Source organism: Phalacrocorax carbo, chromosome 8 (genome assembly GCF_963921805.1).
Source record: "Phalacrocorax carbo chromosome 8, bPhaCar2.1, whole genome shotgun sequence".
Taxonomy (NCBI): domain Eukaryota; kingdom Metazoa; phylum Chordata; class Aves; order Suliformes; family Phalacrocoracidae; genus Phalacrocorax; species Phalacrocorax carbo.
The window spans coordinates 10,487,962-10,506,498 of NC_087520.1; the positions used below are offsets into that span (position 1 = coordinate 10,487,962).

At 65.6% G+C, this 18,537-nt stretch overlaps 2 protein-coding genes across 5 annotated transcripts; one reads left to right on the top strand and one right to left on the bottom strand.

Annotated features, from left to right (window-relative positions):
• The first annotated feature begins 157 nt into the window (after window positions 1-157).
• UNC5A (unc-5 netrin receptor A) lies at window positions 158-13,495 on the top strand. 2 transcript variants are annotated; one of them, XM_064458612.1, is made up of 16 exons: window positions 158-423; window positions 8,422-8,643; window positions 8,786-8,929; window positions 9,005-9,108; window positions 9,234-9,414; window positions 9,529-9,696; window positions 9,883-10,047; window positions 10,132-10,320; window positions 10,859-11,158; window positions 11,245-11,332; window positions 11,415-11,583; window positions 11,672-11,905; window positions 12,026-12,175; window positions 12,256-12,420; window positions 12,499-12,677; window positions 12,886-13,495. In XM_064458612.1, the coding sequence occupies exons 1-16, from the start codon at window positions 312-314 to the stop codon at window positions 13,049-13,051; spliced, it is 2,736 nt and encodes a 911-aa protein (XP_064314682.1). In that variant the 5' UTR covers window positions 158-311; the 3' UTR covers window positions 13,052-13,495. The 2 variants fall into 2 exon arrangements, with proteins under 2 accessions (XP_064314682.1, XP_064314683.1); XM_064458613.1 differs by lacking the exon at window positions 9,529-9,696.
• Window positions 13,496-13,552: 57 nt separating this feature from the next.
• HK3 (hexokinase 3) lies at window positions 13,553-18,505 on the bottom strand. 3 transcript variants are annotated; one of them, XM_064458614.1, is made up of 18 exons: window positions 18,435-18,505; window positions 18,194-18,356; window positions 17,721-17,869; window positions 17,442-17,561; window positions 17,229-17,324; window positions 17,045-17,144; window positions 16,780-16,963; window positions 16,445-16,600; window positions 16,096-16,329; window positions 15,702-16,006; window positions 15,485-15,624; window positions 15,230-15,349; window positions 15,046-15,141; window positions 14,832-14,931; window positions 14,521-14,704; window positions 14,281-14,436; window positions 13,862-14,095; window positions 13,555-13,732 (listed from the first exon to the last, which is right to left on the bottom strand). In XM_064458614.1, exons 2-18 carry the CDS (start codon window positions 18,291-18,293, stop codon window positions 13,573-13,575), a joined length of 2,634 nt encoding a protein of 877 aa, XP_064314684.1. In that variant the 5' UTR covers window positions 18,294-18,356; window positions 18,435-18,505; the 3' UTR covers window positions 13,555-13,572. The 3 variants fall into 3 exon arrangements, with proteins under 3 accessions (XP_064314685.1, XP_064314684.1, XP_064314686.1); XM_064458615.1 differs by lacking the exon at window positions 14,281-14,436 and having other exon boundaries at window positions 13,553-13,732; XM_064458616.1 differs by lacking the exons at window positions 17,721-17,869; window positions 18,435-18,505 and having other exon boundaries at window positions 13,556-13,732; window positions 18,194-18,286.
• Between the last annotated feature and the right edge of the window lie 32 nt (window positions 18,506-18,537).

The following is an 18,537-nucleotide window of genomic DNA, read 5'->3' on the forward strand; positions in this document are numbered from 1 at the left end:
GGGGGGGATGCAGAGGGGAGATGTGGGATGCGGTGGGGTGGGGTGGGGTGGGGTGGGGTGCGGTGCCGGGCGGGGGGCGGGGGCGGGGGGCGCGCCCAGCTGTTGCGCCGTCCCTTCCGCGGGCGGGTCCGCGCTCGCCGCCCCGCATTGGCGGCGCCCAGGCGGAGCGGAGCGGCGCGGCGGCGGGAGGCAGCAGCGGCGGGGCCGGGCCGGTGGCGGTGGCGGGGCCGGTGGCGCCATGGCCCGCTGAGGGCGCCGCGGAGCGCGGCCCGCCCTGCTCCCTCGCCCCGCAGCGCTCCGCGGGGCGCGCCATGGGTGCGCGGCCGCGCCGCCGCCGGGCCCCCGCCGCCGCCGCCGCCGCCGCCGCCGCCGCGCCGGGGCCGCTCGGTGCCCTGCTCGCCGCCACTCTCCTCGCCGCCGCCGGTGAGTCACCGCCCGCCCTCCGCGGGCACTGGGCTCCGGGCGGGGAGGGTGGGAGCGGCGGGGACCCGGCACCGGGACCGGCACCGGGCGCTGGGCAAGGTCACCCGGGGAGCGGCGGCGGGCGGGCGTCCTGCAGGAAACCGGGTGCCCTCCCGGGGACGGGGTGCGGGGGTGACCTGGGGCCGCTCCCGGTGCGGGGCGCCCCCCCGCTCGGCTCTGGGGTACCGGCGGGTGGGGGGTTCCGCGGGGTGCGGGTGCCCTTCCGGGGGGAGGGGGCGTGCGTCCTGCCCCACGGCGGGCACTGCCGCCCGCCGCTCCGTGCCCACGCATGGCCGCACACGCGTGCCCAGCCGACGCTCCCCCGGACGCTGCCCGCCCTGGCGGGGCGGGGGGGCTGGCGCTCGCCGCCTCGCCGGCACGGCTCCGCTCCCCCGGGGCCCTGCCAGCGCCGGGCGCGGGTGTCCGCAGCGGTCCTGCCCCACGCGCAGCATCCCTGCCCCCCTGCACGGGGTCCCTGCCGTCCCCATCATATGGCCGAGACACGGGGAACCGTGGAGAGGGGCATAGCCTGGAGGAGTGCTGTCACCCTGCGGGGGTGCGCGGGGGTGACAGCGGCGTGGGGGTATGCGGGGCTGCGTCGGTGTTGCTGCAGACGCGGACGGGCCGGAGCCCGCCTGCCCCCAGCTCTGCCCACCCCAGGTGGGAGAGCGGGCTGGGCCGGACCCCCGGGGCTGAACGGCACCGGCTGCCGGGCCAGGGGGGCCGGGGAGGCGGCGGGTTCCCGGGGCTGGCGGCTGCTGGCAGGTGTCACGGCAGCCTGGAAGTGGCGGCTGCAGACAAAGGACCGGGCTGGGGGCGGGGAGCTGTGCGGGGCTGGACGTGCGGTCCACTCTGGCGAGGGGTCCGGGGGGGGCCCCTCTGCGCCCTGGGGGCCCGGCCCACCGACCCTCCTACTGCTACCGGAGACATCCCCGAGCGTGGCCTCGGCGCGCTAGGCGGGCACGGCGGGCTGCAGCCCCCGTGCTTCCTGCACACGTCCTTCCCGGCCGGGCACCCCGGAGACCCCGCGCCCAGCGCTCCCACTACAGCCTCGTCTGCAGGGGGACATTGCAGAGCCGCCACGGTGGGTGGGCACCCTTCAGGGTGCAGGGGATCCTGTACGCAAGGTGCTGTGTATGCAGACCCCTGAGGCTGTAGTGACCCACAGACGGAGGCGGGGGGCAGTGGGACAGAGGGTGCGCCAGGCCACCCCACACCGGCTCTGCCGCGGGAGGCATAGGGGGCCCAGCGGTGCCAATCCCAGCTCAGGGCAGTGCGGCACAGGAGCTTGTCCCTGCTGCTCGCTTGGCAGGCAGCTCAGAGCCGGCCGCGGCGCGACTGAGCCCAGCCACCCGCGTGGCCGCCGCTCAGCACAGATGTGGCAGGGCTGGGCCTCTGTGCACTAGGTTCTGGTCCAGCCTGGCATGGCACGGCGCAGCACAGCATGGCAGGGCACCCCTTCCCCAGGGGTGCCGAGGCATGGGCTGGGGACAGGGGAACCCAAGCAATGGGTCCCTGCCTGCAGCCATGGCAGAGCATCCCTGGTGCGGGCTGCCTGCTCTGCTGCCGGTGCCTACAGGGGAATGGCGAGAGCAGCAGCAAGGGCTGGGGCTTGCCCGCTGGCAGCAGTGCCAGGCAAGCACCTGGCGCATGGGGGCTGCTCGGCTCAACGGCTGCACTGGCGGGTGGGCAAGGGCACAGGGGCAGGGTCCTTCCCTGGAGCTACCCCTGGCCCAGCGCTGCCATGGGCCCTTCCCCTTCCCTTTGGCATCTGCAGCAACTAGTGCCAGGCCCCAAAGCATCTCCAGCCCCCAGGGTGGCACTCACCCCAGTGAGTGTGACCCACACCGGCACCTGCCCCAGCTCCTCTGGCCAGGGCAATGCGCTCTGCTCTCACCATGCATGAGCCACATGGGGCTGCCGGCTTCACCAGGCTGCCGGTGACCCTCAGGATCCAGCGGGCAGCCCCTGACCACTGCACCCCACAACTTGGTGCCCCATTGCCTGGCGCCCCAGGTTGCTGCATCCCGTCAGCACCCCACAACCTGCACCCGCTGGGCACTGGTGCCTCGGCAGGGCAGGCAGGACAGGCAGGGCTGGCGCGTGCCGGGTGTCCGGGAAGCTGCCGTGCCGGCTGTCAGCGCGAGCACGCGGCAGACGCAGCCCGCCCAGGGCTGTTTGTTCTGGCTCGGTGCCACGCGGGGCTGGCACTACATCAAACCGTGCAGAGCCAGGCAGGTGCTTGCGGGAGGGGACCAGAGCGCTGGTGGTGCTGTCAGGCACCTCACAGCCGTGGGTGCAGCTGAGCACCCATCCTACCTGGGTGGTCAGCCGTGCCTGGGACCACTGCGAGGCTGGCGCTGGTGCCTGAGGGATAATGGCACTGGGGACCGTGCACTGTGCATGTCCCACCATGCCCTGCCCTGCACCCAGGGGTGCACCCTCAGTGCCAGCACTGCTCTGGCTGTAAGCACCATCACTGCTCCGTGTATCATGTGTCTGCCTGTGGGCAGGCTGGGGCGGGCTGGCTCCAGACAGTGCAAACTGGGGACCCTGTCCTCATCCCAGTCAGTCTCAGTTGCCCAGTACCCCTTGTCCCTGCCACCTGCCTGCTCTTTGGGTGCTGCTCCCATGTGGGTGTCAGGTGGATCACAGCTCACCCTGGACTCCCCAGACCCTGCCCAGCCTGGGGCTCCTGCTTGCAGGATGGGGGTCTCAGATCCCAGCCCTCTCCAGCCAGCCCTTGCTGCAGCAGGGTTATGGGGTGCCAGGGCTGCCGTCACAGCCATGTGCCACCCATGAGTGGGAAGGGGGGAGGCCATGGTGCCGGAACCTGGCACCCAGGACCACTGCATGGCTGGAAGGGCCTTCCCCAGCCCCCCATCTGGCTCCCCCTCCACGCTCCAGCACGGACCTGGGGCTGAGAGTGACCTTGACGCTCCTCCTGGCCATGCGGGGTCTCAGAGGGAGTGTTTGCTTTTCACTGTGAGTTAAACAAGAGCCAGCAAAGCTGCTCCATTCCCTGGGCTCAGGACCTTAGTGACAGCCCTGGCACATGGGACTGGGCCAATCCTGTCCCCCCCACACCATCCCATTGCCAGGCTGGGCTGAGGGAGCTCCCCTGGTCCCCCACCAAGCCAGGGCCAGGACAGGAGCCTCTGCCTGTGGTGTGCTGCTGACGGGGACTGGCACTGCTTGCCACAGGTCCCACAGGCACACTGGGTCTGGGGGGGCTGTGGGTCTCAGTGGGCACTTGGGGCTGGCAGGGAACAGGGCTCTGTGTGTGCCACGGGGCTTAGAGGGGACCAGCTTCATGGGTGCCCGGGGAAGGGTGCTCAGCACTGAGTGCCAGGCAGGGCTGGTAGCCCCTAGGCAGGCAGAGGGGGTCCCTGTGGCAGGCTGCCACCCCTGGCTGCCTTTGCCGGCACCATTGTCCCCAGATCGTGGGCACAGGGCAATGTGGGCCAGGCTTGGGCATGCATGGGGCTGTGCAGCCCCCTTGGTGTGCCGGTGGGGCAGCCGCCCTGGCACATGCTAATTGCATGTATTGGGGAGAGTGTTATCAGCTCAAATCCATAATTAGGCAGCTCCATTGTCATGCAAACCCGCCTGACTAATTCATTCATAACGAGCACTCGCTTAATCAGCGCCCAGACACTGCCACACAGCGCGCTGGGAGACAGACACCCTCTGGCCCCTGCTGCCCCCACCCAGCAACCCCCCTGGCTGTGGGCTGGCACCCGTGGGGCACACACCTGCAGGGCCAGGACAGTGGCCAGTTTGTGGAGTTGCGCCAAGAAATTGAGGACTTTGAGGATGTGGTCCTGGGCAGATGGGGGCAACCGCGGGGACCCTGTGCCCGTTGGAGCACAGGGCACGTGTCAGCTCTCTGTGCCCATCGTTGCATTGTCCCTGGTGCTCGCCATGCGCCAGACTGGCTGGGAGCCGGGCCGGGCTGGCCGGTGTTGGCATCCAACCCTGCTGGCTCCCTGCCTGGCTGGGGCTGGCACCAGCACCTGGCTGGCATCACTGTGGGGGCTGTGCGGCATGGAAAGGTGGGTGCAGGGAGAGTGTTTGCTAATGCCCAGATGCTCCAGGTGAGCACTGGAACTACGATGGGCAGCTGGGCAGTGCCAGGCAATGCCATGGCCCCTGGCTGAGGGTCTCCCAGGGCAGCACCAGCGCATCGTGGTGCAGAGCGAGCCTCTCCTGGCAGGATGGTGGCCGTCTCAAAGCCTCATACAAGCTTTTTGATGGCAGTGAATCATGCCAGCTTCCCTGTTCTGTGTTCCTACAGACAGAAAAGTGCCAGTGGTAGGGATCCCCGTGTGTGGGGCAGCGGGCATGGCTGGCACACCCAGGCTCCTCTGGGCACAGCTGGGCATCCTCTGCCCTCCCCCGGCACAGCTGGGGGGCGGGTACTGGCATCAAGGTCCCACCTCACCGCAAGGCAGCCAGTGCCAGGCAGGGGTGCAGGCAGGGGACGGGGGCAGAGGGAGGCTGAGGCAGGGCTGCTGGGCCCAGCCAGGCAGTGGCATTCGGGGTAGACCTGTGCCATCAGAGTGCTCTCCCGCTGCAGGTAGCTGCCTGCTCCCTTCTGGTGGCAGCTGTACTGAGCAGGCACACACTGGTGTGTTGGTGCTGGGGCTGGCGCTGCCGCAGCCACCGGTGGGCAGCCTCTCCTTGCCAAGAACACGCTGACCTTCCCAGCATGTCCCTGAAGCAGGCACCAAGGCACCCGGCGTGTTGCTCTCAGCACTGTTGGGGAGCATGGCGCTGGCACCAGGTGCAGGATCAGTCCCTCGAGGACCAGAGGGACCAGGCTGGCATGTGGTGCGTCCTGGCAGTGCCCCTCCATGCTGGCCAATGAAGCCTCCTGCAGTTTCTCTCTGCCCAGTAACACCAGTACACCTGCTGTTTCTGAAGCTGGGGGGCCCAGGTGCTATGGTGAGGGGCTGTGTGGCTACCGGGGTGGCAGCAGCCGGGGGACACAAGGAGCAGGGGGGCTCTGTGCATGGGGAGAGGACTGAGAGCAGCTGGGAGTCCCGCAGTCCTGGGGTGAAAGCGGGTGCTCAGAGCCTGTAGCAGGGTGCCCCATCCCCTCTGCGCCTGGAGGTGGGTGCTGCTGGCCCGCTCCCTGGCCCAGCCCCCAGCACCCTGCCCTTCGCCAGGCCTGCCGGCACGCTCATTAGTCCATGTGGACAGGGGATAATTGATAATAAAGCCCTGTTTAATGCACTGGCTTTACCGGCCGTGATTTATCAGCGCTGGTAGCAAACCGCGCTCCCAATTACCCCTTTGGCTGCCAAAACAGCGGCCAGCTGGGGCCGTGTCCCTGTCATGGTGCAGGGAGTGCTCCCAGGGGCAAGCGGGATCTCAGACCCCACCGCCCCCCCAGTCCCTGTCCCCCATCTCTGCCCAAGTTCTCTGGTTCCCTTTGCCAAGGTGACATAAGCATCTCGCCTGTTTCCATGACAACACAGCGGCAGGTGAGCGGCGAGGCCGACGCGGTGCGGGAGCTGGCACGATGCTGCGTGGGGGGCCGCTGCCCACGGGTTGCCTACGCTGCACCCACACCCACGGGCTGGGGGTGCCCACACTCTGTGGGGTGTCTGTGGCAGGGGGGCCCACTGTGCATGGGGGTGTCTGCAGGGGGAGGGTGCACGTGGTGCTTGCTGTGCCTGCAGGGTACGGGGTACCCGTGGGACATGGGGAGCCCGCAGGGCATGGGGCACCCACAGTGTGTGAGATAGCTGTGGTGTTTGGGATAGCTGCGCTGCATGGGGTGCCTGTGGTGCATTGGATGGACACGGGGTGCGTGGGGTGCCTGCGGTGCGTTGGGTGCCCAATGTGCATGCAATGCCCGTGGTGCACGTGGTACCTGTTACGCATGGGGTGCCCATGGTGCACAGGGCACCCACACTGCAGCCCCTCTACTCCCTCGCCAGGGTTCCAGGCCATCTCCGGCCTCCTGGATGTGCTGCATGGCTTTGTCCATGACTGCACCACAGCGCAGAGCCCTGCTGGTGCCCAGCATGGTGCCAAGCAGCAGGACAGCATCCCCCCCAGGGGCTCTGCAGGGTGCCTGACAGCCCCCCGGCTCTGCTGCTTGCTGCATGTCCCCAGCTTCATTTGCTGCCCATGGTCCCACCCTGCCCACAAGGCTCCCAACACCCCACTTGGGTGGGCAGCTGTGGGGGGCCCATCCTGACTCCCCCATGCATCACTGCTGGCCCCAGCCTTCCTGCACCCCTCCGCTCAGCCGTGCTGGATAAACTTACAGCTTGGCAACCACTGTACTCCTTTCACATGTGATTAAAAGGCCGGTCCCCACAGCACCGCTCCCCCATTCACTCAGTGTGCCCCCCACAGCTGCCCGGGTGGGAGGCAGCAGTGGAGCTGTGCAGCGGCAAACATGGTATTTAGCAAATAAATCGGGTTCCCTTTCTGCCCACCTCAGCCCCTTGGCCGGTGCAGTGCAGAGCCCCACGTGCCAGTGCGGGCAGCGCGGCGTGGGCACCCAGGGGTGCCGAGCGGGAGGCACGGCAGTGCAAGTCATGGGTGCTGCGGTGAGCTGTGCCGCAGCCAGCACTGGGGACGGCACCATGCCGGAGACCGCAGTGCCTGTCCGCGCCGTGACCCCCCAGGGCAGCCCTGGGCTGCGGCTGGGGGGGGGTCGTTAAACCAGTGAAATATGAAATGCCTGTATATCCCCGACAGGGGTTTTAATTAAATTAATTGCCAGCGACATTGTAAAAGTGCTGATGGGGTAATAACTGGCGCGTTATGGTGGCCGTTTATCTTCCCCGCGTAAATTAGCTGCCGCACCTTGCCCGTCCTGGCGGGCATCGCGGCGGGCTCACTCGGCACCCGCTCCCCAGCTCAGAAGGGCCTGATCCAGCTGTGGGGAGCAGCAGGGCCCGGAGCCCCCTGGGGGACTCACCCAGGGCCCAACGGACCCCTGTGTCCCCTGTGTCCCTGTCCCTTTGGCACAGATAGCTGTGCCAGGCTGGACCTGGCCGGGGTGAGCACAGGCAACAGGGGTCCTGTGGGAGCATGGGGGGCAGCAGGCGGTTGCCAAACGAAGGCACTTAATTACTGCGCATTCCATCCCATTTAATTGCTTATTAAATCCTAACCAGCCAATTAGCAGCAGCAATTACAGCTTCATTCAGTGACACAATCGCTATTTTATCGTTTGTTAATCACATGCTTATTTAGGGCCCTGGTTTATTAACTCTTTCCACAGCAGGTGCCGGTGGGGCGGGGGGAGCGGGGGCACCTGCCCATGTCTGGGCAGGGGGATGCAGGTGCCACAGGACTGTGTCACATGCCATGTCCCCAGCACTGCTGTCCCCATGAGGACCCTGCCCTGGTGCGTGGTACCTGCAGTCCCCAAGCAAGGCTGGGGGATGCCCAACCCCCCAAAGGACCTGTGTGCAATCCTGATCTGCCCTCGCCACCCTGGAGACGCTGGGGACAGCCAGACCCTGTGTGCCATGCCCGCACCCACTCTGAGGTGGGTGCCAGTGGCACACGACAGGGTGCTCCACTGTGCCACCCTGCCGTGTCACCAGGGCATGGGGTGCACACCCCACCGCTCACCCTACATCCCTGTGCCACCCTAGGGCACAGTGGGGCAGGATGCAGCCCCCAGCCAGCACCTTGCAGCATGCTAGGGAGGGGGGGCAGCAGGCGCCCTGGGAGGCGTGAGCGATGGCCCTTGTTGGTCACACTACATTTCCTTTTCATTAGTGCTAAGTGCGGACATGAGGGATCGGCACGGGTTCAGTGGGCGCAGCCACCACGCGGCTGCTCTCCCTGATGGATGGCGGGGCTGGGAGGGGGCTGCTGCATCACCAGTGGTGGTGGGCGGCGGCAGGACACAGGGCTACATCAGGATGGGCGATTGCTCAGCCCAGGCATGCTGTAGGTGGCCAAGCCCCCGTCTCCCCACAGGTGCTCAGCAAAGCGTGACCGTGGCCAACCCAGTGTCCGGCGCATCCCCAGACCTGCTGCCGCACTTCCAGCTGGAGCCAAAGGATGTCTACATCGTGAAGAACAAGGCGGTGAGCCTGGCCTGCCGCGCCACCCCTGCCACCCAGATCTACTTCAAGTGCAACGGCGAGTGGGTGCACCAGGGGGACCACATCACACAGCACAGCACTGACCGTGGCACCGGTGAGCACCGATGGGAGGGATGCCACTGGCCCTGGTCATGGGGAGCTATACATGCTGCTCTTGGTGGGAGGATTCCGTGGGAACGGGGCCACAGGGATTGCTCCCGGCATGCTGGTGCTGACGTGCCGCCTGCCGGTGGCAGGGCTGCCAGTGATGGAGGTGCGCATTGAGGTCACCCGCCAGCAAGTGGAGAAGATATTTGGGCTGGAGGAGTACTGGTGCCAGTGTGTGGCCTGGAGCTCCTCTGGCACCACCAAGAGCCAGAAAGCCTTCGTGCGCATTGCCTGTGAGTGTCTGTGGGTGCCCGGATGGGTCGTGGGGTGCTGCCCCTGTCCCCCCTGTCACCCCTGCACCTCCCCAGATCTGCGCAAGAACTTTGAGCAGGAGCCAACAGCCAGGGAGGTTTCCATCGAGCAGGGCGTTGTGCTGCCATGCCGCCCTCCTGAGGGCATCCCCCCTGCCGAGGTGAGCCGCTGCGGTCCAGCAGGTCAGAATGCGGCTGGGGGTGGCCCTTGCCCGTGGGGATGCCGTGGGTGCTCCCCAAGGGGGTGGCCCAGTCGGGCGCCCGGTGACATTCCAGTGCCTCACAGGTGGAGTGGCTGCGCAATGAGGAGCTGGTGGACCCGGCGCTGGACGCCAACGTCTATGTGACACCGGAGCACAGCCTGGTGCTGCGGCAGGCCCGCCTGGCTGACACTGCCAACTACACCTGCGTGGCCAAAAACATTGTGGCCCGTCGCCGCAGTGCTTCCGCTGCCATCACCGTCTATGGTACGGCCCCACTGCACCTGTCCCTGCCATGCTGCCCTGGTGTTGCCCTCCTTGTCCTGTCCCTCCCCGTGTCCCCCATCCCAGTGAGGTGCTGACAGGTCCCTCTCCACCCAGTGAACGGCGGCTGGTCGACATGGACACAGTGGTCGGGCTGCAGCACCAGCTGTGGACGGGGCTGGCAGAAGCGGAGCCGGACCTGCACCAACCCCACGCCCCTCAACGGTGGGGCTTTCTGTGAGGGCCAAAACGTGCAGAAAACCGCCTGCACCACCCTCTGCCCAGGTACCCACCCTGCCTGGGGCACCGCTGCCGCCCCAACCGTGCCGATGCTGCACTCCCCGCTGCACCTGTCACAGTCCCTGTCCTCCCAGGTGTCTTGTCCTCTCACCCCCGTGTGTCCGTCTCTGCCGGCCCCGGGGCAGGGGAGGGGGATGGCAGCGGGGTGCTGACCCCCGGCTATGCCCGCAGTGGACGGTGCCTGGTCAGAGTGGAGCAAGTGGTCAGTGTGCGGGGCCGAGTGCACCCACTGGCGGAGCCGGGAGTGCTCGGAGCCAGCACCACGCAACGGGGGCCAAGATTGCCATGGCCCTGAGTTGGACACCCGCAACTGCACCTCTGAGCTCTGCAGCCACGGTGAGCGCGGCAGGGATGGTGGGGGTGCCCCCAGGACGGGTGCACAGGAGATGCCCATGGGTGCTGATGCCCTGCCCTGTGCAGCTGCCCCTGGTGCAGAGGACGTGGCGCTGTATGTGGGGCTGGTGGCTGTGGCTGTGTGCCTGGTGCTGCTGCTGCTGGTGGGGGTGCTGGTGTACTGCCGCAAGAAGGGGGGCCTGGACGCCGATGTGGCTGACTCCTCCATCCTCACCGCCGGCTTCCAGCCCGTCAGCATCAAGCCCAGCAAGGCCGGTGAGCAAGGGCTGCAGGGATGGGGTTGTGCAGCTGTGCTGGGACATGGTGTCCCTTGGGACCTGGGGGCAGCCATGCCCCTAGGAGGACCCTGGGAAGGGGCTGTGCACTCCGTGGGATCCCTGGTCTTGAATGGGGGCTCTGTGCCCTATGGGATCCCTGATCTAGGGACAGGGATGCTGTATCTTAAAGGGTTCCTGACTGTGAGGTCAGTGCTTTGTGCCCCAGAGGGTCCCTGACTATGGGTGGGGTCTCTGTGTCCTGTAGGGTCCCTGGTCCCTATAGGACCTGTGCCCTGGGTTTGTGCTGTGTGCTCCAGGGACCCCAGGGGTGACTGTGCCTCAAGGTTCTGTGCCATGGGGCAGAGCTTTGATGCCTTTTGGAGCCTCGGGGGTGGCTGTGCCTCGTGGGGTCCTTACTGTGGGGCAAGCGCTCTGTGCGCAGTGTTCCCTGGGGCTGGCTGTGCCACTGTGTTGCTGGCAGGGACACTCCCCCCTTGCTCTGCTCTGGTGCCACAGCCCCCTGCTCTGTGCCACAGACAACCCCAGCCTGCTCACCATCCAGCCTGACCTTGGCACCGCCACCATGACATACCAGGGCTCACTCTGCCCACGCCAGGATGGCCCTGCCAAGCTCCAGTTGCCCAACGGGCACCTGCTGAGCCCACTGGGTGCTGGGCGGCACACGCTGCACCACAGCTCACCCGCCGCCGAGGGTGCTGACTTCGTGGCCCGGCTCTCCACCCAAAGCTACTTTCGCTCCCTGCCCCGTGGCACCACCAACATGGCCTATGGCACCTTCAACTTCTTGGGGGGTCGGCTCATGATCCCCAACACAGGTACAGCAGGGTGGGTGCAGGATGCCGGAGAATCAGCCAGTGCGGGTGGGTCCCCATGGGGCTCACCCTGCCCCCCCTCCACCCAGGGATCAGCCTGCTCATCCCACCCGATGCCATCCCACGGGGGAAAATCTATGAGGTCTACCTGACCCTGCACAAGCAGGAGGAGGTGAGGTAGGTGCCAAGAGCAGGGCTGCCAGGGTCCAGGGCTGCCGGGGGGGCTGGCTGCACTCAGCTGCCCCCATTGCTGCCCCAGGCTGCCCCTGGCTGGCTGCCAGACACTGCTGAGCCCCATCGTCAGCTGCGGCCCCCCTGGGGTCCTCCTCACCCGCCCTGCCATCCTGGCCATGGGTCACTGCGTGGAGGCCAGTGCTGAGAACTGGAGCATCCGGCTGAAGAAGCAGTCATGTGAGGGCACGTGGGAGGTGAGTGCCCACCGTGTGGCTTGAGGGGGGTTGGGGTTGTTGCGGGGAATGCCTGTATCTGGGATGCATCTCTGCCTGGGTGTTGCAGGATGTGCTGCAGCTGGGCGCAGAGCCATGCACAGAGCTCTACTACTGCCAGCTGGAAGCACAGGCTTGCTACATCTTCACGGAGCAGCTGGGGCGCTTTGCCCTGGTTGGAGAGTCCCTCAGCATGGCAGCCTCCAAGCGCCTCAAGCTGGTCCTGTTTGCACCAGCCGCCTGCCCCTCACTCGAGTACAACATCCGCGTCTACTGCCTCAGTGACACTCAGGATGTCCTCAAGGTACCAGGGGGTCCCCATGCAACCCCCACCCCCCATCCCGGCTCAGGGTGAGGGCCATGGAAGCAGGGCTGGGCTCCTGGGGTATAGCAGCTCCTGCTCAACCACTGGCTGTGCTGGCAGGAGGTGATCCAGCTGGAGAAGCAGCTGGGGGGGCAGCTGATTGGAGCCCCCAGGGTGCTGCACTTCAAGGACAGCTACCACAACCTGCGCCTCTCCATCCATGACATGCCCAGCTCCCTCTGGAAAAGCAAGCTCCTTGCCAGCTATCAGGTGAGGAGCCTGGCCAGTGGTTGGGAATGGGGGGGGTGTCCCTGACTCCCTGACCCCCCACACCCATCAACCTACCGCAGGAGATCCCCTTCTACCACATCTGGAGTGGGCTGCAGCCCTTCCTACACTGCACCTTCACCCTGGAGCGCCTGAGCCCCAGCACCTGCGAGCTGGCCTGCAAGATCTGGGTCTGGCAGGTGGAGGGTGATGGGCAGAGCTTCACTGTCAACTTCAACATCGCCAAGGTGAGGGCAGGACTGGGGGGCACCCAGGGTTGACCCCGGGATGGGGTCACATCCCCTGTGCCTGGTGCTCTCCCCTAGGACACAAGGTTTTCGGACTGGCTGGTCCCTGACAGCGAGGTGGGCGCCCCGGCCCTCGTGGGCCCCAGTGCCTTCAAGATCCCCTTCCTCATCCGCCAGAAGATCATCAGCAGCCTGGACCCACCAGGCACCCGCGGAGCCGACTGGAGGATGCTGGCCCAGAAGCTCAACCTTGACAGGTAGCCTGGGATGGGGACAGCGCAGGGGATGGTGTAGCACTGGATGGGGACAGGGTGCTTCTGGCCTCATCTTGCATCTATGGATGGATGCTGGAATGCTGTGGGACCCTGGGAGTGGGATGGTGTGCAAGGTGAAGGCAGCATGGGGCTGGTCCCAGGGTGCAGAGCCATCCCTGTGCCCTGACATGGTCCGTCTGTCCCTCCCCAGCCATCTCAGCTTCTTCGCCTCGAAGCCCAGCCCAACTGCCATGATCCTCAACCTGTGGGAAGCACGGCACTTCCCCAACGGCAACCTCTCACAGCTGGCCGCAGCTGTGGCCGAGGTGGGCAAGCAGGACGGTGCCCTCTTCACCGTCTCCGAGGCCGAGTGCTGAGTCCGATGTGGGGGGCCCAACCCCACTCCTGGGGGACTGCCACCATAGGGCAGCAGGGGCCCTGGCTGGCCCCCCAGGCCCCCACTGCCCCACAACCAAGGGAAGGGCTGCCTGGCCCCCTTGCAAGAGAGGGATGCCCGTGCCCCACGGCAGATGGCCCCTCCCCCAGCGCTGCAATGGGGCTCAGCCCGGCCCCGGGGATCCCACAGCCCCGTGGCAGGGGACCGGGGGAACACTGGGTGTGCGTCATGCGTGCGGTGCCGTCGTGCTGTCTGCGTGTGGGGCTAGGTGGCCCCAGGCCCCGTGCCGTGTTGTGTAAAGACCGTTTTTTTAATTCTGTATTAAGTGCATTCAAGTATTTACACTTGGCCTTATGTACATAGCGGTGCCGCGGGCGGGGGGTCTGCCGGACGTGAATGTAAATAAATTCGATATATATTGCTACGTGGGGCTGTGCCCAGCCATGTGCTGCCCCCTCCACCGTGTCCCCCCCAGGAGTCAGAGGTGCAGAGCAAAGCACTTTATTGGGTTGATGGTGGCTCTCCCTGGGGCTCGGCCCCATGGCAGGCCACGGCCGCCACAAGCGCAGCCCCTTTCCCAGAGCCATCCTCTGATGGCAGGAAAGTGACGGTGCAGTTGGGTGCCAGGTCCCGCAGCATCTGCTGGAGGTGCTGGGAGAAGCTGTGGGGAACAGGAGGGGAGTGTGAGGGCTGGTGTTTCCCCACCCCAGGCACCCCAATGGCTCCCCTAGACCCCTGCCCATAGGGCGTGGGTCCCTGATGGGTGCTTGCCACCCCTAGCCCCACTCACCACGGGTGCATCTTGTACAAGGTGCCATCCACCCCTACGGTGATGGCCAGCTGGGCCAAGCCCCGGTTCTCCCGCATCTTCTCCACCACAGCAGCCAGGCCAGCAGCGCAGAGCTGGGCTGCCCGCAGGGACACAGTCTGGCACACCTCCCGCACCAGCACGCTGTCCTCAAAGCTGGCCTGGAGCTCCAGGTTCTGCAGGATGGCCTGTACCTGCTGGAGGGCCAGCCCATCGCTGCCCCAGACCAGGGCCACCATTAGCACCGCTGTCCCTATCACTGTTCCCATCCCACATGCTGGAGGTGGCATCACCCCACATGCACCCCATCAACGTAGCATGGCCCCCCCCCACCCCCCCCCCCACTCCTGGGGCTCTGGCTTCACAGCCCCCACCCTGGGCTAAGAGAACCCAGCGCTCACATCTCGATGGTGGAGAGGAACTTGGTTTGGAAGATGTCCCTGGTCTGGAGCTTGGGGCAGGGCTTGCCGCGGAACAGGAGCTGTTTCTCCACCAGCGCCAGTAGGATGTGGCGCACGATCTCACCCAGGTACATGCCACTGATGAGCTTCTCAAACCTGCCCCAGGCACAGCCCTGTCAGCCTTAGCTGGGCACAGCCACCCCCACCTGGGCCCCTCCCCGCCCTAGGGCCCTTGCCCACCTCTGCTTGCCCACATTGATCGTTTTCTCATCCACCAGCCGGTCAAAGTCAGTGAAGATGTTGTCCAGGCAGCCATTGTCCCCAAAGGCCCCCCACTCCATGTTGATGCACATGCGGCCCTGGTCCCCCTCCACAGTGCCCACATTCTGCATCTCCTCCATGTAGCAGGCATTGGTCCCTGTCCCTGCGGGCCCCACACTGGTGTCACCCCACCACAGCCCTGGCAGAGCTGCCTGGCACACCATGGCCAGGCCAGGTGGGCTGGTGGTAAGGGGATGGGAGACCCTACCATGTGCAGAGGGGCTCCTTACCCACGATGAGGCCGATTTCACATTTGGGGTCATCATAGCCACAGGACATCATGGTTCCTACTGTGTCATTGACCACGGCCACAACCTTCAGCCCTAAGTGCTGCCAAATCAGAGACAGGGACACATGGCTTAGTGGCACCCAGCTGGCTCCTGGGGCTGGCACTGCCTGGATGCAGGGTGGCACCCTGGGGATGGGCCCCCAGCCCTTCCCTACCTGTTTGCGCTGGGCAGCCTCCCGCAGCAGCTGCACCACATCCTTTCCCACGCAGCCAGAGGCGCTGAAGCCTTTGGTCCAGCTCAGCAGCACTGCCTGCAAGAGAGGCAGGATCAGGGGCTGGACAGCTGCCTCATACCCACAGACCCTCCCCAGCTCCCTAGGGCCAGAGCCGTCCCCTCACCTTATCTAGGCCGAGCTGCTGGCAGGGGAAGGAGAAAGTGAAACCAAGTGGCAGGACCTGCTCCATCAGATCCTGTTTTAGCTGGAAGTCCATGATGCACTCAATGATGTGGTCAAAGAGCTGCAGAGAGCAGCCATGGTCTCAGGGGCCAAGCTGAGGCAACGCCATGGGGGTCTCCCAGGCCCGTGGGCAGTGAGTGGGGGAGGCAATTCCCACCCCTCGCCCTGTCCCTCAGCCATGGGTCCTCAGCCTCACCGCCTCGCCGGTGCCCTGCATGATGGCAGTCGGGATGACATAGATCTCGCTGGCCATGTGGATGCCGTCCAGTGCCACACGCACCACCAGCACCCGGAAATTGGTCCCACCCAGGTCCAATGCCAGGAATTCACCTCGCTCTGCAGGGAGCCAGCACAGGGTATCAGCAAGACCACAGCCTCCCCACCACCCTTTTCCCCAGGCCCCCAGCCCTCACCGGTGCCATCAGGTGTGCTGCAGACGTAGGTGGGCAGCATGCGGACGGAGGATTTGGCGTTGCTCTCCCGGCCCAGCCCCAGCTCCATCTCCCGCCTCATCAGTGCCTGGACGCGCTCCAGGTCAGTGCGGCTGAGCCGCAGTGGTGCCAGCAGCTGGTCCACCTCGCGTCGGTGGGCCGCCAGGCGCAAAGCTACTGCTGTCGCCACGGCTGCCCCCCACCCAGTCCTATCCACTGAGGGCAGGAGGGTGGCCATGCACTCAGGGGCCAGCAGCCCTGTCACACTCTGCAGGATCTCCCTGAACCTGCCAGAGGAAGAAGAAGATAGTGAGGGCATGACATAAGGCATCCCACTGGGGTGGGACTCTGCCAGCAGCCCTGTGTCCCTCCTTACCTGGTGTAGCCCTGGTACAATTCACCATCCACCCCGACATTGACCACCAACTTCTCCAGCTCCCGGCTCTGGCACATGTGGCTGAGGATGGCGGCCAGCCCAGCAGCACAGAGTGCAGCAGCACGGCTCACCACCACCCGGCAGACCTGCTGCACCCGGCAGCAATCCTGCTCGCTTGGATGCAGCCCCAGAGCCTCCAGAGCTCTCCTTGCCTTGTCCATGCCTTCCTCATTGCTGCAAGGGAGAGCACAGTGCTGGCTTACAGGGCCGCTGGCTCACGGCCAAGGGGACCCACCTGTCACCCCCCTCTCCTCCCACCTGCAGCAGCTCCTGTTTCCCAGACACTCACTTAATGATCTCCAGGACCTGCTGGGTCTTGAGCACATCCTTGGTCCTCAGGACAGTGACACTGCTCCCAATGAAGAGTGCTTTCTCTGCAGCCAGGGCGGTCAGCACATGCCGGACAATCTCCCCCAGGTACAGGCTGCCCACCAGCTTCTCAAACCTGCATGCAGCCCAAGCAGGGGTCAGTTGCCCCCTCCCAGCACCCGTCAGCCCTTTGAGAGCACCCAGGAACATCGCAGGGGGGCCATATGCTCCTGTTGGTGGGGTCTGGCATGCTCAGAGGTGGACAGGGAGACCCAGGGACCCAGTCCTTGCTGGGTGGGGTGGGGGTGGGAGCACCTCTTCTCCCCGGGATTGGAGGATTCCTGGTCCAGGCACTGGTCATAGGGGGTCAGGACGTCGCTCAGGGTGCCATCGTCCCCAAAGTAGCCCCACTCGGTGTTAACACACATCCGCCCACTGGTCTCCTCCGCCATCTCCACCTGCTGTGCTTCAGCCATGAAGCAGCTGTTGGTGCCTGCATCTGCAGAGAGCAACGGGGGTGAGCACCGGCACAGCCCCCCCAGCACCCACCACCCTGGCATGCGGGGTGCCTACTGCTCACCTATGACCAAGGCGACCTCACAAGGCTTTCCCCCCATGCTGCAGGTCATCATGGTGCCCACGGTGTCATTCATCAGGGCAACAACATCCACATGGTAGAGCTGTCCAGGGGCAAATTGAGAGCAATTTCAGCCCCTCCACAAGGGCAGCCCCCAGCCAGGTCCCCCAATCCAATGACCCCCCACCTCCTGCTTGTTGATGGCTGACTGCAGCAACTGCACAACATCTTTCCCCTCCACATCACTGCAGCTGAAGCCCTTGGACCAGGAGATGAGTTCGGCCTGTGAAGAGCACGTGACTGAGCCGTGAAAAGCACCAGCAGGCCGGCTCTGCTCCCAGTCGATGACATGCTGGGGAGGAGGGGGGCCACGGCCACAGGGCAGGGTTGTCCCACTCACCTTGTCCAGCCGTGTCTGCCTGCAGCTGAAAGGGAAGACGAAGCCCAAGGGGAGGCGGTGCTGGGAGCTGCTGATGCCCGTCAGGAACTGGTGCACGCACTGTGCAATGAAGTCAAAGAGCTGCAAAGGCACGGCTGGGGTGACTGGCTGCTCCCCCTTACCTGGCACCCAGGCTGCAGGAGGCAGCCCAGAGCCCCAACACCAGCCTGGAGCCCTGCCAAGCTTCCATGGTGCTGGGCAGCCCAGCACCAGCCACCCTCTGCCACGGCCTCCTCATACCACTTCCCCCTTGCCCTGCGTGATATCTCTTGGCATGTCGAAGATCTTGTACAACACTTGGGGATTCTGGTTCCCGTCACCCAGGAGGGTCACCCACAGTGTCCGGACATGGCTCTGGCACAGCTCCACCACTAGTACATCGCCCTTCTCTATGGGAGAGCAGAGGCGGTGTCAGGCAGAGACCTGCCCTGCAGCAGATTCCTCAAATTATCTCCTCACCCTGTCCCAGGGACAGGATTGACCCATGGGGGAGGTTCCTGAGAGCCTGAGACCACCACAGGGGCCACGTGGGCCGGCTCCTGGCCTCTGCCCCTGCAGTGGGGACTGTCAGAGGCAGCACAAGGGCAGCTTATGGAGCCTATGACTGGCCAGAGATGGGTGCACCCCTCCCTGGCACCCCCAGGGCCATGTCCAGTGAGGTGTGCAGGGCCACAGGTAACAGAGCATCCCATCCCCAGGCTGGGCTGCCTTACCGGTGCCATCAGGTGTGGAACAGATGTAGGTGGGCAGCATCCGCACATTGGCCTGTGCATGTGTCTGGCGGCTCAGTCCCTTGCGCATGGCCTGCAGCATGCGACCCTTCACTGCCTGCAGTATCTCCAGCGGGACGGTGAGCGCCAGTAGGGCTCGTTGTACCTGGGGACAGATGGTTAGGGCTGGCCTAAAGGGCAGGGGATGCCTTTTGCTGGGTGTGGGGGCAAGGATGGACCTTACTGGTGTGCAGGCGGGACCATCATTCCGGTGGCCCAGCTGATGGCTCAGTGGGGACCTGTGTGGAGGGAGGTGGCATGTCACCTGCTGATCCCCAGCCCGCAGG

What these genes read in the sequence shown, in the direction of transcription:
- UNC5A (XM_064458612.1), top strand. Translation starts at nt 312, where the DNA reads ATGGGTGCGCGGCCGCGCCGCCGCCGGGCCCCCGCCGCCGCCGCCGCC. An exon ending in CACTCTCCTCGCCGCCGCCG is followed by an intron (nt 424 to 8,421) that starts GTGAGTCACCGC and finishes GTCTCCCCACAG; the next exon opens with GTGCTCAGCAAAGCGTGACC. An exon ending in CTCTGAGCTCTGCAGCCACG is followed by an intron (nt 10,048 to 10,131) that starts GTGAGCGCGGCA and finishes TGCCCTGTGCAG; the next exon opens with CTGCCCCTGGTGCAGAGGAC.
- HK3 (XM_064458614.1), bottom strand. Translation starts at nt 18,293, where the DNA reads ATGCTGCAGGCCATGCGCAAGGGACTGAGCCGCCAGACACATGCACAG. An exon ending in CAGCACACCTGATGGCACCG is followed by an intron (nt 15,625 to 15,701) that starts GTGAGGGCTGGG and finishes GGCTCCCTGCAG; the next exon opens with AGCGAGGTGAATTCCTGGCA. An exon ending in AGGCTGCCCAGCGCAAACAG is followed by an intron (nt 14,932 to 15,045) that starts GTAGGGAAGGGC and finishes CTGATTTGGCAG; the next exon opens with CACTTAGGGCTGAAGGTTGT.